Here is a 14,111-nt window from a genome sequence, read left to right on the forward strand (position 1 = left end):
TGCACACATTCCAGAACATGACTAGAGCTCTCTTCTCACTGAGCCAGATTTTCTTCCTCTCTAAGGAGGGAAGGATATCCTATCCATTCTCCAACGTAGGAGGGACCCCACGTGTAAAGTTCTTGGCCCTGGGCTGGCCTCCAGCAGCGCTCCCTCTCTGGCACTTGGGTGTGCAGCCCCTGGCTACCCGGCGGCTGCGGCCAGAAGCCTGCAGGGCGCGCTGAGCGCCGGGGAGCGGCTCGCAGAGGCTCGACAGCAGGAGGAGCGTGTGAGCTGTGGGCGTCTCTTTAAGAGCGGCCGGCCGGCCCGGCCTCCGCCTCTCAGTCCGTGGAGTGCCCACGGTCACCTGGAGCTCGCGGGGCAGCCAGATTGCTCCCTCCACGGAGGTGGGAGAGGGGCTCCGGTCGCTAGTGCCCAGAGCTGCCTGGGAGCGTGGCCGGCCAGCGCCTCTCCGCGGCGGAGGATGCGGGAGCGCATCTGGGCGCTGCTGCTGCGGCTGCTGCTGCTACCGCCGCCGCTGTGGGGCGGCCCCCCGGACAGCCCGCGCCCTGAGCCGGAGCCTGAGCCGGGGCCTTTGCAGCCCTTCGACCTGCTCTACGCCAGCGGCGTGGCCGCCTACTACGGCGGGGACTACGAGCAAGCCGTGCGCGACTTGGAAGCGGCGCTGCGCAGCCACCGGCGCCTGCGGGAGATCCGCGTGCGCTGCGGCCGCCACTGCGCCGCGCGCCGCCCGCTCGCGCCCTCCGGCGTCGGGGCCGGGGCCGAGCTGCCCGTGTTCCGCGCCTTGCTGGAGCGGGCGCGCTGCTACCGCAGCTGCGAGACCCAGCGCCTGGGGGGGCCCGCGTCCCGCCACCGCGTCAGCGAGGATGTGCGCAGCGACTTCCAGCGCAGAGTGCCCTACAACTACCTGCAGCGCGCCTACATCAAGGTACCCTGAGCGCCCACCTCGCGCTCCCGGCGGTTCCAGGATGCGCTCTAGAACCCTCCCCGTGACTCCTGTCGTCTGGTAGCCCTCCGTTCATTAGCCTTTCAGAGTGGGTCTCCTTGAACGTTTCTCATTCTTCTTGGTGGATCAGGCTAAGGAGCCCGAGCTAGCGCTGGAACCACCACTAGGTGAACCTGGGCAAGTCATTAGCTTTCTGGACATCAGTTTCTCTCAGAGAGGACTGTACTGAGAAGGGGTTTAAAGTACCCATTCAGCAGTAATATCTGAGACTGGCAGCGTTGAGTCTATATAAGATCTCCTCTCTGTTCATTTCTTTCTTTTCTTTTTAAAAAAATATTTATTTTTATTTATGCATACAAGAACTGGGGGACAGGGCAGAGGTGCTGGGATTGGGGTGAGAGGATTCACCAGAGACAGAATGGGAAACAGAACAAGCAGATCTACTGAAATACACTGCTAAGGGGAGCAGCGGGCGAGACAAGAGAGGTCTGCTGTGCCATGTGGGTAGCTCCCTGGCTGGGGATCGAACTCATGCTGCAGTGGCTGTGGACAGCTTCATAGGTTGCATCTTAACACCTTGTGCCACCAAGGAGGCCCTCTGTTCATTTCTTGATCTAACTTCTCATTTCTTTTCTGTCTACATTCCCTTATCAATCCTATGCTCTAGTCTTCCCCTTTTCTCTGACGTTTCAAGGAAAGCATTCTCAAAACCACAAGGTTAAATGCAGGCTTGCTCTGAAACAAGTGTGTTTCTCTTCCCTGCAACTACACAGAAGTAAAGATAAAAGGTTTAAGAGGAAGTATGCGTCAAAGAGTTGAATCTATGTGAGACGACCTCACTAAAATTGACTGCAGAATGTGACTTTTTCCCCCTATTGTAGATGGCTTTCAATGACTAGGAGTAACCATTTAACCAGGTTTGTGGACATCAGATGCCCAGCACTCTTATTTTTGTGTGTTTGCTTAAAGTTAGTGTCAGGAGGTACAAATTGTGTATTGGCATTTCCCCCACATTCACCATTTGAAGATCTACCTGGATGTTTCAGCAGTGAGAATTTAGCCTATGTTCCTCAACAATCTCTCAAGCCCTGATGCTCTGAACTTATACTCCTCCCTCCCCCACCACACATTCTGCCCTTCTATGTTAATGAATCAATGTTTTTTCTGCAGTTGGATAAGTGGCGCTTTGGGGGGTAAGTTGGATTTCCTAGCCAATGTTGTGGGCTGTTTATCTGGGGTTGCAAAAAGTGACACCATGTTCAGATTTCCAGATGCCTTTTGCAGCTTATCTCTCCCAGATCTCTGCCCTAACAGTTGTTAAGATTCTCTGGAGGTTTGCAGTTGTCTGTGAATTTCAGAAAATCACAACTGAGACTAACTCTAACTCCCAGCGCTAGACTTCTCTAGACTAGTATCTTGGAAATAAGGTGGAAGTCTGAATCTTTTCCAGGATTTGTCTTCTACTTGCTGTGCCTCCTGGTGGATTTGCTAAGGCATGTGTTAAGTATGAATCAGATTTCTTTTAAATGGGTGGCACAGAAATCAGACCATAGTAGTCAGGGAGGGGACCTTGAATACTTGACAGATAAAGATGTACCATGCTAGTTTCTAGAGCAGAACATGGCTGGTCTTGTCTAGTCCCTGTGGTGTGGTCTTCCCAGGAATCTCAGATGTGAGATTGGCAATCCCGCTGATAGTTCCATCACACATTTAGGCTGATTTTTCTATCTCAGGTATGGAAAAGGAATGCATAGTTATGTTCAGTTCTATAAAAAAAAATAACCATGATGTAACTCTCAAAATGTGAGTTTCTTTGGTGCTGTAATTAAGCTTCACTGTCAGTGTTAACCTTTATCAGTCATTCTGCTCCTGTACCCTGCTTAGAGGTCAAAGAAGGTGAAGCCAAGGGTTTAACATGCCTCAAACATTGAATTAATTCCAGGAATTAGTCACTCATGGGCACCTCTGTGGGTGAACTATTGGGTATGGTCTGATGAACCAAAGGAGTGTAAAGAGTCCTTTCTAAAATAAGTGAATTCATGTGGTAATTTTTATTTCCCCAGCAATGTTTAGTCTTGCATCTTTTTACTATTTACTTCCAATCCAGTAGGCAAAGTTTCTTGGCACTACGTAATTGATAGCCTCCCAAGAAGGAAATTTATTCCTTTGGAAATTTATTTTTGAGTGTTGGAGTTTGCAGGAATGTCTCTGTGAGTGTCTAATAAGGTGTGTCATGATTACTCATTCCCCTCTACCCAAAACTTCGCAATGTTAGGTTCTGTTTGATTTCCTGGGAATTTCTCTAACACATGCATACGCAGATACATGCACATACAAACAAACACACATGCACACACAGAGACACACACACTATTCTTTGGAGTAGAGAAAAATTCTCAAATTATGACAGAACAGTCCTCGACACTAACAAGTGTGCATCCTGGAGTGTACCTAGATGTGATCATGCTAGCAAGCCTCCTGGAGATAAAGTAGTTATTCTCAGCTAGGGTTTTCCAATGTGTGGAAATTCTTCAAAGTGCTGCTTCTTCCCCAAATCCTTGCTAGTGAGGCACTGGTAGAATTGGGTCCTTTATGCTGAGTTCCATTGTGTTCAGTTTCTCAATTCAAAGATGGGGAAAGGGAGATCAGAGAGAAAGGGGCTCTTCTATTTGCTGTGCCTCCTGGTGGATTTGCTAAGGCATGTGTTCAGTATGAATCAGATTTCTTTTAAATGAGTGGCACAGAAATCAGGCCATTGTAGTCAGGGAGGGGACCTTGAATACTTGACAGTTAAAGATATACCATGTAACACATATGATTTGGTTTGATGAATTGAAAACAGGTCTGAGAACCAGGAGCCTGGAATCTTCCTGCATCAGATGTCCATGCTGTGCTGCGCCCACTGCTCTGTAAGGGTGTCTTAAGTCCCAGGGAATGCTACAGTCCCCAGGGCTACCCTTATGCCAGATTTGGACAGCTCCAGGAGAGTATGTCTTTGTCCTCTAGCTAACAGACACTCAGAGCACTTATCTTAAGGCCTGCTCTGTGCCTGGAATCTTTCTTAACGCTTGGCATGTGGGGAATGTATTCAGACAATGAGGTAGCAGTTCCACTTTGCTCCTAGCCATACTTTTTTGTTTAAAGGCAGAGTGAGACTTCAAACTTTTGATTTTTATCCTGTGAGATGGTAAGCTTTAACTTATGATTCACAGCCTAAAGCCTTAGATAGTGCTTTTAGCAGCGTATTCTTTGTGCATGATACATATGAAGGCCACATATTTTAACACAGCAGCCACAGCCTGGTCCCCCCTGACTTTCCAGGCCCTCTTTTCTTCTTCTCTGCCATCCTCTCCCCTGAGGGAGCAATAGATGCTTGGTCTTAAGTGTCTTACACTTTCACACATCTGGGCTTTGTTTGTTCCTCTTTGGGAGGAATGTAGTCTCTGGAATGGGCTAGATCTGGAAGTGAACTTTCCTCACTCAGTCTCTAGCTATGTTACTATGAACAAATTACATAAGCTCTTTGAGCTTCAGTTTTTCATCTGTAATAGGGAGAAATAAGAGGACTACCTGACTGGTATAGGTTACATTTACAGAGGATTTATGTAAAGCACTGGAGAACTGTTTCTTCTTTTTGTTAGTTATAGTGCTAGATGTTCCCTCCTCTTCAAGTGGCAACTCTCCTACTACAAATGCATCTATTTCTATGAGGCTCTCTGTGACTCCCAGTGTGTTTCCCAGCAATTCATCATCTTTCCTTCTAAATGACCACACCAAGGAATGGGTCCCCTCATGACATTTTCCATTTTGAACCTTGTTTTGGAGAAACTGTAAACTTGCCTACCCCTTATGTAGCTCCTTGTGATCAAGACCTGTTTCAGTCATTTTGTATCCCCTAAAGTAGGAGTTTTCATGTCAGGATGATGATTAGATGGATGATTATTATTAATCATCTGGGTCATTAAAAATATGAATTAAAATTAGATATTTAGTTTCCATAGGTTTGATCTGGGTCCTCCACTTCTCTCCTCCCTCCTTTTCCCCCCAAATACCTAAAACAGGGCAGAAGCAGTCTGCATGCAGTATGTTTGTTGAATTGATAATGGCTGGGCTCCATGAAATATTGAGAAAGATTTCTTTGTGGGCAGAAGGTTTTCTCTCAGTTGTTTGGTTTCCTGGCTGGTCAGTTAAGGGAGAAAGTGACAGAAAAACTTTAGATGGTCTGACTTCTTACAAATTTTACTTGCAAACTCAGGCTAGAATTGCAAATTTCCTTCCTGGCCCCTATAATTTTCCTGTTTTAATCCTTACTACTAAAACTGTGCTTCAGAGAATCCTTGATACATTGTGCATCCCTTATGTACATTTGTTGAATTTAAACCAGTTTAAGGGACATATCATCTTCCCCTCCCCAACCCCAACCCATGACTTATTTATTTTAGAACTGGAAGTTTGTACCTTTTAGCTCTGTCAAAAGAGAGATACTTTTATTTATTTTTTTTCTTTGCTGTGTGCTTTATAATCAGGAATATTTGACGGTGTCTGTTTTTCTCCCACTGTTCCCAGCCATTTAAGGGGAAAAAAAATTGTACTACTGTTTATTTATTTTTTTTACGTAAAACAAGCTTGTCCCTGCATGCTTTGCTTCTGAGTAGCAGCTTTAGTCATTTGACCTGTGTTTTTCTATATAGGATTAAAGGGGGGAAAATGGAAATATGGCTAAATTAGGCAGGTCTGTTTCTGTCTCAGTCATCTGGCTAAACTTTCTTTATCTTGACCATAATCTGTTTTATTAGTGGTTTCTAGAAAAGAAAGAAAAGTAAGTGCAAAGAATTTCTCATTCTTTTGCTGTTTATCGACTGCTTTCTCTTTCCTGAATGGATGCTTTAGCAACAAAAAAATTGAAAATCTAGACCTTAGCCTCACAATAATGTAGATCCTGGTAGTTAAGAATAAAAACCTTTCCCCAATTTTACAAATCAGTCTCTTTCTACTTATGTAAACTATGCATATCTATATATATATATATATTTATCCACAGTTATTTCATTTAGGAGGTTGAATTTATGGTCTCTTGAAATGACTGTTATAAAATTGTCCTTCTGGTTATTGCCTCAGGGGATGAAGTTTTATTGTTTTATTTTCTTACAATTGGGCACTTTTTTTGTGCTTGATTCAGCAAAATCCACTGGTCATTATCTTTTTGTTTCAGTCTTTAGGAAGGAAACCTGGGGGATTCTTTGTCTAGACAACTCTTAGGTTTTGAGAACTTGAGGATGTAGGAGTTATCATCTCAGTGGCTTCCTCCTAGGGGTAGTCCATTTGAAGGCCCCAGGCAGCTCTTTATCAATTGTCCAGTAAGTGCCAGGAAGCTTAAAATTCAATTAGATGAGGGTAGCAACTGCTCACAGATTCTCTTATCTCAGTTTGGTGAATTTGGGATCCCTTTACAAGTTTTAATAAAAGAAAGTAATTAGCTGCTTGTCTCTCTTCACAAATCCCATCACTGATAGTCAAATGTATTCTGTCAGTAATATCATTGGCTTATTTGATAAACACCAAAGGGAGAGCTGTGTGGAATTCTTTTGGGAATGTTTGATAAAATGTCAGCCTGTTTTATGGATGGAGCTTGATAAATTCTGAAAGGTAAGTGGTTTCCCTAAAACGAAAATTTAACAGATTTGGTGATATAATGGTTCTTTTATATTACTAACAGAGTAAGTAAACCACAGATTCATTAGACTCTCGGAATTTGGAGCTAGAAAAGACTCCAAGAAAGCATCTTGGCCAGCTCTTTTTTCTAGTAAAATAATGGCTTTTGGGCTGGGAAGTATGGGTGAGAGAGGGAGGGATAAGTATTTTAATTGAGAAATGCGGTCCAGCAAGGGTGAGGAATGTTCATTATTGGAACTATAGAAATGTCACAGCTTAAAGGATCTTCAGATGTGATGATGCAGGCTATGACTGTCAAGTCCTAACTGATCACACCTGTCATAGTGGTTCCATGACAAATCAAAGGGAGAGAGGAGGAGTCAGTGAGTGGAGCTGGGTCCAGAATGTAGGTATCCTAATTGATAGTCCAGTGCTCTTTCCAGACCCTGTGTAGGGGTGTGGCTATCTCCCCAGGGGCAGGGGTGAATCATCTTATCAGCTTAGACTTGTAGGTTCCTGTTGCCATCAGAGACAGAGCAGACACAAGGCAGAGCTTCCTGGACTGCCCTCCCACCCTTCCTTTTCATTCACATGATCCACAGGTCACTCAGCCAACAGTCACAGTTGTCTGGTGGAAAATTTTGCATTTCTCATTAGGAAAAATAATTTTGCCTGTCTTATTTTCCATTCAGCTTTTCTCTTGTAATTCTTTCTCTATCCTTTATGCATCCCTCCTGTCCTGCTAATTTCTAGCTATGTAATTTCCAGGAGACTCGACCCTCATTTGACAAATGGCCCAAACACATCTTTTGAAAAGAAGGATTTGGAGTCAGGCTTCTGAAAGCCAGACTCTGGTGCCGTGTATATTCCTTGTTTAGTACTGAAGAGGGCTGCAGATGATGTTGGAAGAAGCTGACTTCACTTGACCACACCCTTTCTCTTTGACTTTTCTTCCTGTATTTGTTTCCTTCCTTCTTCACCTTCCCTGTTCCTTGTCCTATTGGTGATCTACACAGTGAATTTATACCTGAAAAGCAGAGGTTTGAGGAGATCAACAGAAGGAAGGGGAAAGCATGTAGTCATAGTAGTGGCAATGCCTGCTTTCTACTTATAATACAATGAAGAGATTCTTACTTCATTTGATACACCCCAGACCTAGATATCTACTTTTTTTGAAACTCTATTTCTGTCCCTTTTACCCATGTGCCTTATGCAAATAAAATAGTAAAAAAAATCTACCTTTTTTGAATCTCTATTTTCTCCCTTTATACCCACGTACCTTATGCAAGATTTCGGTACATGTTGGGGAAGATGCGCCCGTTCCTTCGCAGCCTCCCATATTTCTACAACTGCTGTTTGTCACATTCATGGGACATTAGTATTCCAACCTTCCCATTTTACATATGAGAAAATAAAGCCCCCCAAAAAAATCAAGTTATTTAAAGTTATTCAGTAGTTTAATGGAGAGTCCAGATTAGAATTCAAGAACCCTGACTCTCACTTCTGTGACATTGCTATTCACGACTAATTCTAAGACTCACACTGAAAACACAACTCAAAAAAGTTAAAATGAAGCACTAGCATACCACTTACCTTGTTTGCCAAGTGAAACAGACCCTGAAAATAAAAGCTACTATTTCTTAATGCAGAATTATGCTTGCACTACTCCTTGGCCCACTTCTGGGAATCTGAGAAATGAGAACCTTGGTCAGTGCTGTTCCCCAATAAACCTAGTCAAAAATGAGTGAGGCAGAGAATCTTGTTTGAAAAGGAAGTGGAGGAATAAGAGCATTGAAGAGGGAATTCAAGGATATCATATTTTCCAGAAGCTCAGGACTCTCAGATTGATCCTGCTGGAATCGATTATCTACAAATAATAGATTCACATTTTGTGCTAATAATGGAACACTAGTGAAGATTGGAAGGCAATGGTAAAAATCAAGATATGTAATGAAATAAAGACATCTGAAACAAAACAGAGAAACTGGTAATAAAGCTAAATCCTAGGAAAGTTAATGGAGCCAACTTTGGTTTATTCTTCTTGTTTTGATGCCTCATTTATGGCATTTGCTCTGCCAAGCTCAAAAGGCTTGCATGAAGAAAGCAACATAATTAGAACTCCAGATGAAGTATATTACCTTAAGACCAGATATGAGTATTTTAAAAAATGATCTCTAATTGTAAAATGAAAGACTAATCCAATAGATCATAACTAATTCATTTCCCCACTAAGGCAAATGCTATTTCTAAATATTTTTCATGTTGACTCTAGGATCAACAATCAACATTGCATTTTATAGTTGCATTTTAGGAAGGTTAGCAGCATCCTAACCATTTAGGTTAGGCCTTACTGGCAGATACCAGTAGCAATATACCCACTCTCTCCAACCTGTGACAATAACAAGAAAATGTCTCTATACGTTGTGAAATGTCTCTTGGGGGATCAAAACCACATCCTCTTTAGGACCACTGATTTAAATATTTAACCATATTGATGGTATCTGGACATTAAACTTAACCAAGAACAAATCATTTTTTTTAATTTATGCTAAATGGCAATGTTCTTATGGGTGAAACATATCAGGAAAAGTTTCACTACAGCTTGATAACTTTTACAAGGGAAATCCTTTGGAAAGAGAGCCTCTCTCTCCAAGAAGCAAACCACTAGATTGTTATCCCATAGCTGATCCTACCCCCTGTGCCAGCACTAATTTAGCTTGTAGGAAAAGATCAGCGTATCTGGCTTCTGTTTATTATCCAAATATAAGAGAACAGGTTGCTTTAGCAATGTAAACTAACACCTTTTAGTTGTGAACTTCCAAGCCCAGAATTAATGTATTTCTCATTCAATTTGGAAAGTACCCAGTTCCAGTCATTTAATAGCAGCACACACTACATCTCAGGGTTTATTTTGTATCACATATATTACTAACAAGCAGATTGACTCAAACTCCAAATACCAGTTTATAGCAGGCTGAAAAGTAGGGAAAATAAGAAAGGACAAATGATATAGAGATAGGAAGAGAAAGTCAGGGATCGTCTCCAATCTTTTTGGGTTGCTATAACAGAACTCTGTAAGACTGGGGCACTTATAAACAATAAGCATTTCTCTCTCACAGTTCTGGAAGCTAGGAGAGCAGGATTATAGTTCCAGCAGATTCGGTGTTTATGAGTTCCTGCTTCTAGATCGCTTTATTTTCACTGTAACCTCATGTAATGGAAGGGTCAGGAAGCTTGTTGACTTTTTTTTTTGAAGGATGTGAGTCTCTTTCATGAGTGCTTTGGCCTCAAGATCTCATTATCCCCCAAAGGCCCACTGCCTAATATTGTCCTCTTGGGTTTTAACATATGAATTCTGGGGGACAAAAACTTTCAGACCATAGCAGAGAGAGATATAGAAATTCAGGGAGAGGGATGGAGAGCTGACAGCCAAAATGAAGTAAAGGAAAGCAAGAACAATGAAATCAAGGTTAAATCAGGGATGCCAAGCATTAAAGGAGGCTGTGCCAAACAAAGTGTGGGTGTTGCACACACTGATGTACATGTCTCTGCAATAAACCAATCATTTTTGTCAGATGTATGTTTCTTTTCTATCCCAGAGTGCCTTAGGACCTTATTCCTGTAATGTTTCTGTCCTTTTTTTTTAAGGTTTATTTTTATTTATTTATGCATATAAGAACTGGGGTGTAGGCCAGAGGTTCAAAGATTCACCAGAGACAAAGAGAGGAACAGAACAGGTGAACCTACTGAAATGCACTGTTGAAGAGAGCAGCTGGTGAGACAGGAGAGGCCTGCTGTGCCATATGAGTTAGCTCCCCAGGTGGGGAATTGAACTCAGGATCAAACTCTGATTGCAGTGACTGGCAGTAGCTTGATAGTGCTGATACTTAACCCCTTGCACCACCAGGGAGGCCCCTTTTTTTTTTAAAGATTTATTTTTTTTTATTTATGCATACAAGAATGGGAGTGTAGGCCAGAGGTGCAGGGGGTGAGAGGATTCACTAGAGGCAGAGGAGGAACCAAACAGGCAGATCTACTGAAATATATTGCTGAGGGGAGCAGCTGGCGAGACAGGAGAGGTCTGCTGTGCCATGTTGGTCAGCTCCCTGGCCCAGGATGAACTCAGGCTGTAGTGGCTGGCAATAGTTTGATAGCACTGAGACTTAACCCCTGCACCACTCGGGAGGCCCATGTTGCTGTTTTGATCAAGCCCAGGGTGGGAAAGCAAATCTATCTCCTTAGTAATACAGGCAAGGAAGGAATCTCTTTAGTGGAGATACCACATGTGCAACACCGAATGTTCACCAAGTGATATGTGCTCCCTTAGAATGAATGAATAAAGGAGTAAATAAATGCCACAGGAAGTCAATAGGGGATCCCTAATAAAAATACTATTAATTTGCATTAAATTATTCTTAATGAGCATTAAAGAATTTCCTGAGTCCTTTTAGGGGTAACATTCTCTGTTGGGCCTTGGGGATAGGATGATAAATAAAATACCTCCACTACCATCAAGACAGTCACAGGCCATTGAGAGACACTAATGTGTGAATAGCTATAAGCTGAACCTTCAGATAAGAAACAGAAGTACCTCTGTTTGGTTACATGGTACCAGTTCAAATATGTTTTATATCAAATCTATGAACCTAGGTATGGAAAGGATATAACTCAAAGATTTATGGTATCTGAGTAATGCCATTTAGAAAATGCTGGTCATTTTCAACTTTTAGGTAGGAAAAAGAAAGGGCTGAAAAAGAGGGCAATTGGAAGCAGGAATAATGAAAAATTTGGAGAATTCAGTTACTCAAGGATACAGGTTTTAAGAATAAATTTGATCGTTGCCTGCTCTGCTCCCTGCTCTGGCTCTGGTGAATTCTCTCACCCTCCCACGCTTCTGACTGTACCCAGTGCATGTATAAACAAAGAAACAAACAAATAAATAAATAAAACATGCCTCTATAAAAAATAAATAAATAAAATTAAAAAAAAAGAATAAATTTGATCGCACTTTTAAAAGGGTGTGAGGTGTCATGAGGCTTGAAAAAAGTGATATATGGTAATGTATGAAATAATTACAGGATAGACTACCTCAAAGCTATGTCCCTGTGGTGTTAATGACTTTAAAAGTTTGTCAAGGGAATGCTGCTTTACTATTTCAGGTTTCTTTGAAGTCTTAGGTATAGTTTGACCTTTATTTTTTACAGTTTACCAAGTCACCTGACTTCTTTGCATCTCTGTTTCTCTCTCTGTGAACAGACAATAATAACATCATTTAGCTTAGAAGGTTGCCATAGAGGTAAAATGAGAAAATATTTGTAACAGTAAATTATGAGGGATTAGCATCCATAAGAGATGAGGATGAGAAAGAGGAGGAATTAAAATCCTAACAAAAGGCTAAATATATACCCAGCAGGCTGTTAAAGGCAATAAGAAAAATCATTCATCCTTTCAGAGAGCCAAAACATGTTAATTTTTTTTTCTACTTTATCAAAATATTGCATTATTTTTAAACCAAAAAGGTAACAAAATCAAATACCTCATTAACAAATAAAAATATTTTTTTTGTGTGTGTATGTGCATGAAGAATCATAATAAACAAACACTCATTGGGGTAGTTGTGAGTTAAACTTTAAAACTGCATTGCCTTCCCCATATATTTTGTGTGCAAAACAGATTTTAAAGAAACCTGGAGTGGCAAATGATATTTCCCTTGCTGGACTTAAAAAAAAAAAAAAATCATGGAAAACGAACATTTGGACTTAGCTTTGAGGCAATATGTTTTATAATTATTAGTAGTTAAAGATATTATTTTCAACCATTACTATATTTCAGGTAACTTACTAAAAGCTTTACATAATTTTTCTTTTATGTAAGTTTTACATTACATAATTTACATAATTTTCAAGTTCTTATAGCAACTCTAAGATGCAGTCTTGAGTAATCTTCATTTTACATAAGGAATACTTGAAGTTTAAAAGGTTAAGTAATAGGTCTGAGATCACCCAGTTAGTATATAACTGGAATGTGAATCTTGGTTTTTCCATGAGAAAAGCTGACTTCTCATGTACTTCTTATAGCTTGGGTTTTGATATCAAACTGACCTATGTTTTAAAATAAATAAGTTGATGGTTTCCACTGGGAAATACATGATCCTAAATTTCTTATTTTCATATCAAGGTTCTTGGGAGAAGTTGAAAAAGAAAAGGTTATAGGCTCACCCAGGTCAGCACTGACCTTGTTAAGCTTCCTGCTTGGCTTCTAGGCAGAGGATTCTAGGCAAACTTGTAAGAGAAGATAAAAGACAAAAGAATAGGAAAGTATATCATGCTAAACTGAGAAGATAATATGCCTTAGGTGCATAACACTTGGGGACACATATCAAGAGCTTGACCTGCTCAGTTAGAGCTACTGACTTCAAGTGCAATTCTCTATACATTGGATCACAGACTTTCCAACCTCCTTTTAAACCATCAGGCTAAAACAAAAATCATCCTCTTGAAAACTAGGTTCTCTTGCTCTCTCTCTCTTTTTTTTCTATTTTGAGAAAAGTCTTTTAGCTCTCTCCCCCACATTTTCTGGCCTTTTTATTTCATAATTTTCTTGAGATTATGACCTTTTATATGTGTTTTTCAAAAGATGGCCTCTGTTCACATACGTTCCAAACCTCCTTTGTTTCATGTTAATAGATAAAATCTCTTCCCATACACCAACGCATCTTGGAAATTTTAAACCCTTGAAACTTTTCCCCACTCTGATCTTCAGTATCCCTGGGAGATGGTCTACATTTGGGGAATAAACAAACATATCCTCATCCCAGACACCAGAAATGAGCCTGCTTCTCTTGTAACAATCAGGTAAATGGGAAAGGAACTCAAATGAAAACCAGGAAGATTATGAGTCTAGTAATCAAGAAATTCAGCTCTGTCCCCAGTTTTGCAGTTTGGCCACTAATGTTTCTCTCTAGGCTTGAGGTTTTGATTGGTGTAAAGGCATCATTAAACCACATAATTTAGAGCAACTATACCTCTGGCCAGCCTGAGTTTCTAAAATACAATACTTTAGTTGTCTGGTATGGTAAATTGCCTACCTATGGAAAAGATAAATGATGAGATAATGATGTAATGGAATGGACAGTAGAACATAGGTAAAAGGAGCTCAAAAGGTCACAGGTCATCTTTGGGCAATCATGACCCTTGAAATAGGGTTGCACTAGTATTTAAGGGGGTGGTATATAAAGAGATACAAGAAACTAGGGCATGTTTAGGAAGGACAAAAGGATAAAAGACTCAAAGCCATGCTTTATGGAAACAGTTGAAATAGGAATGAATAACTAAAGGAAAGGATTTGAAATAGATAATCTGAGACAATGATTCTTGATAATAGAAGAACTAGAACCAGAAGGAATTCCTTCACTGAGAAATTAGAGTATTAGGATCAAGTAACAAGTTACAGATAAAAAGATCTTACCTTAACTCTGGAAGACTTTCCTAACACTAGAACTTGTGCAGAGAGA

At 41.1% G+C, this 14,111-nt stretch overlaps 1 protein-coding gene across 1 annotated transcript in view; it reads left to right on the top strand.

Moving 5' to 3' along the window:
- Positions 1–463: 463 nt before the first annotated feature.
- P3H2 (prolyl 3-hydroxylase 2) overlaps positions 464–14,111 on the top strand; it is a gene marked incomplete at both ends in the record, with an annotated part of 139,987 nt that continues 126,339 nt past the window's right edge. The window contains one exon of the mRNA XM_084232347.1: positions 464–928. Coding sequence (XP_084088473.1) covers positions 464–928 — 465 coding nt within the window. The remainder of the gene's footprint in view (positions 929–14,111) is intronic.

Source organism: Talpa europaea (genome assembly GCF_964194135.1).
Source record: "Talpa europaea genome assembly, chromosome: 4".
In the NCBI taxonomy this organism is placed as follows: domain Eukaryota; kingdom Metazoa; phylum Chordata; class Mammalia; order Eulipotyphla; family Talpidae; genus Talpa; species Talpa europaea.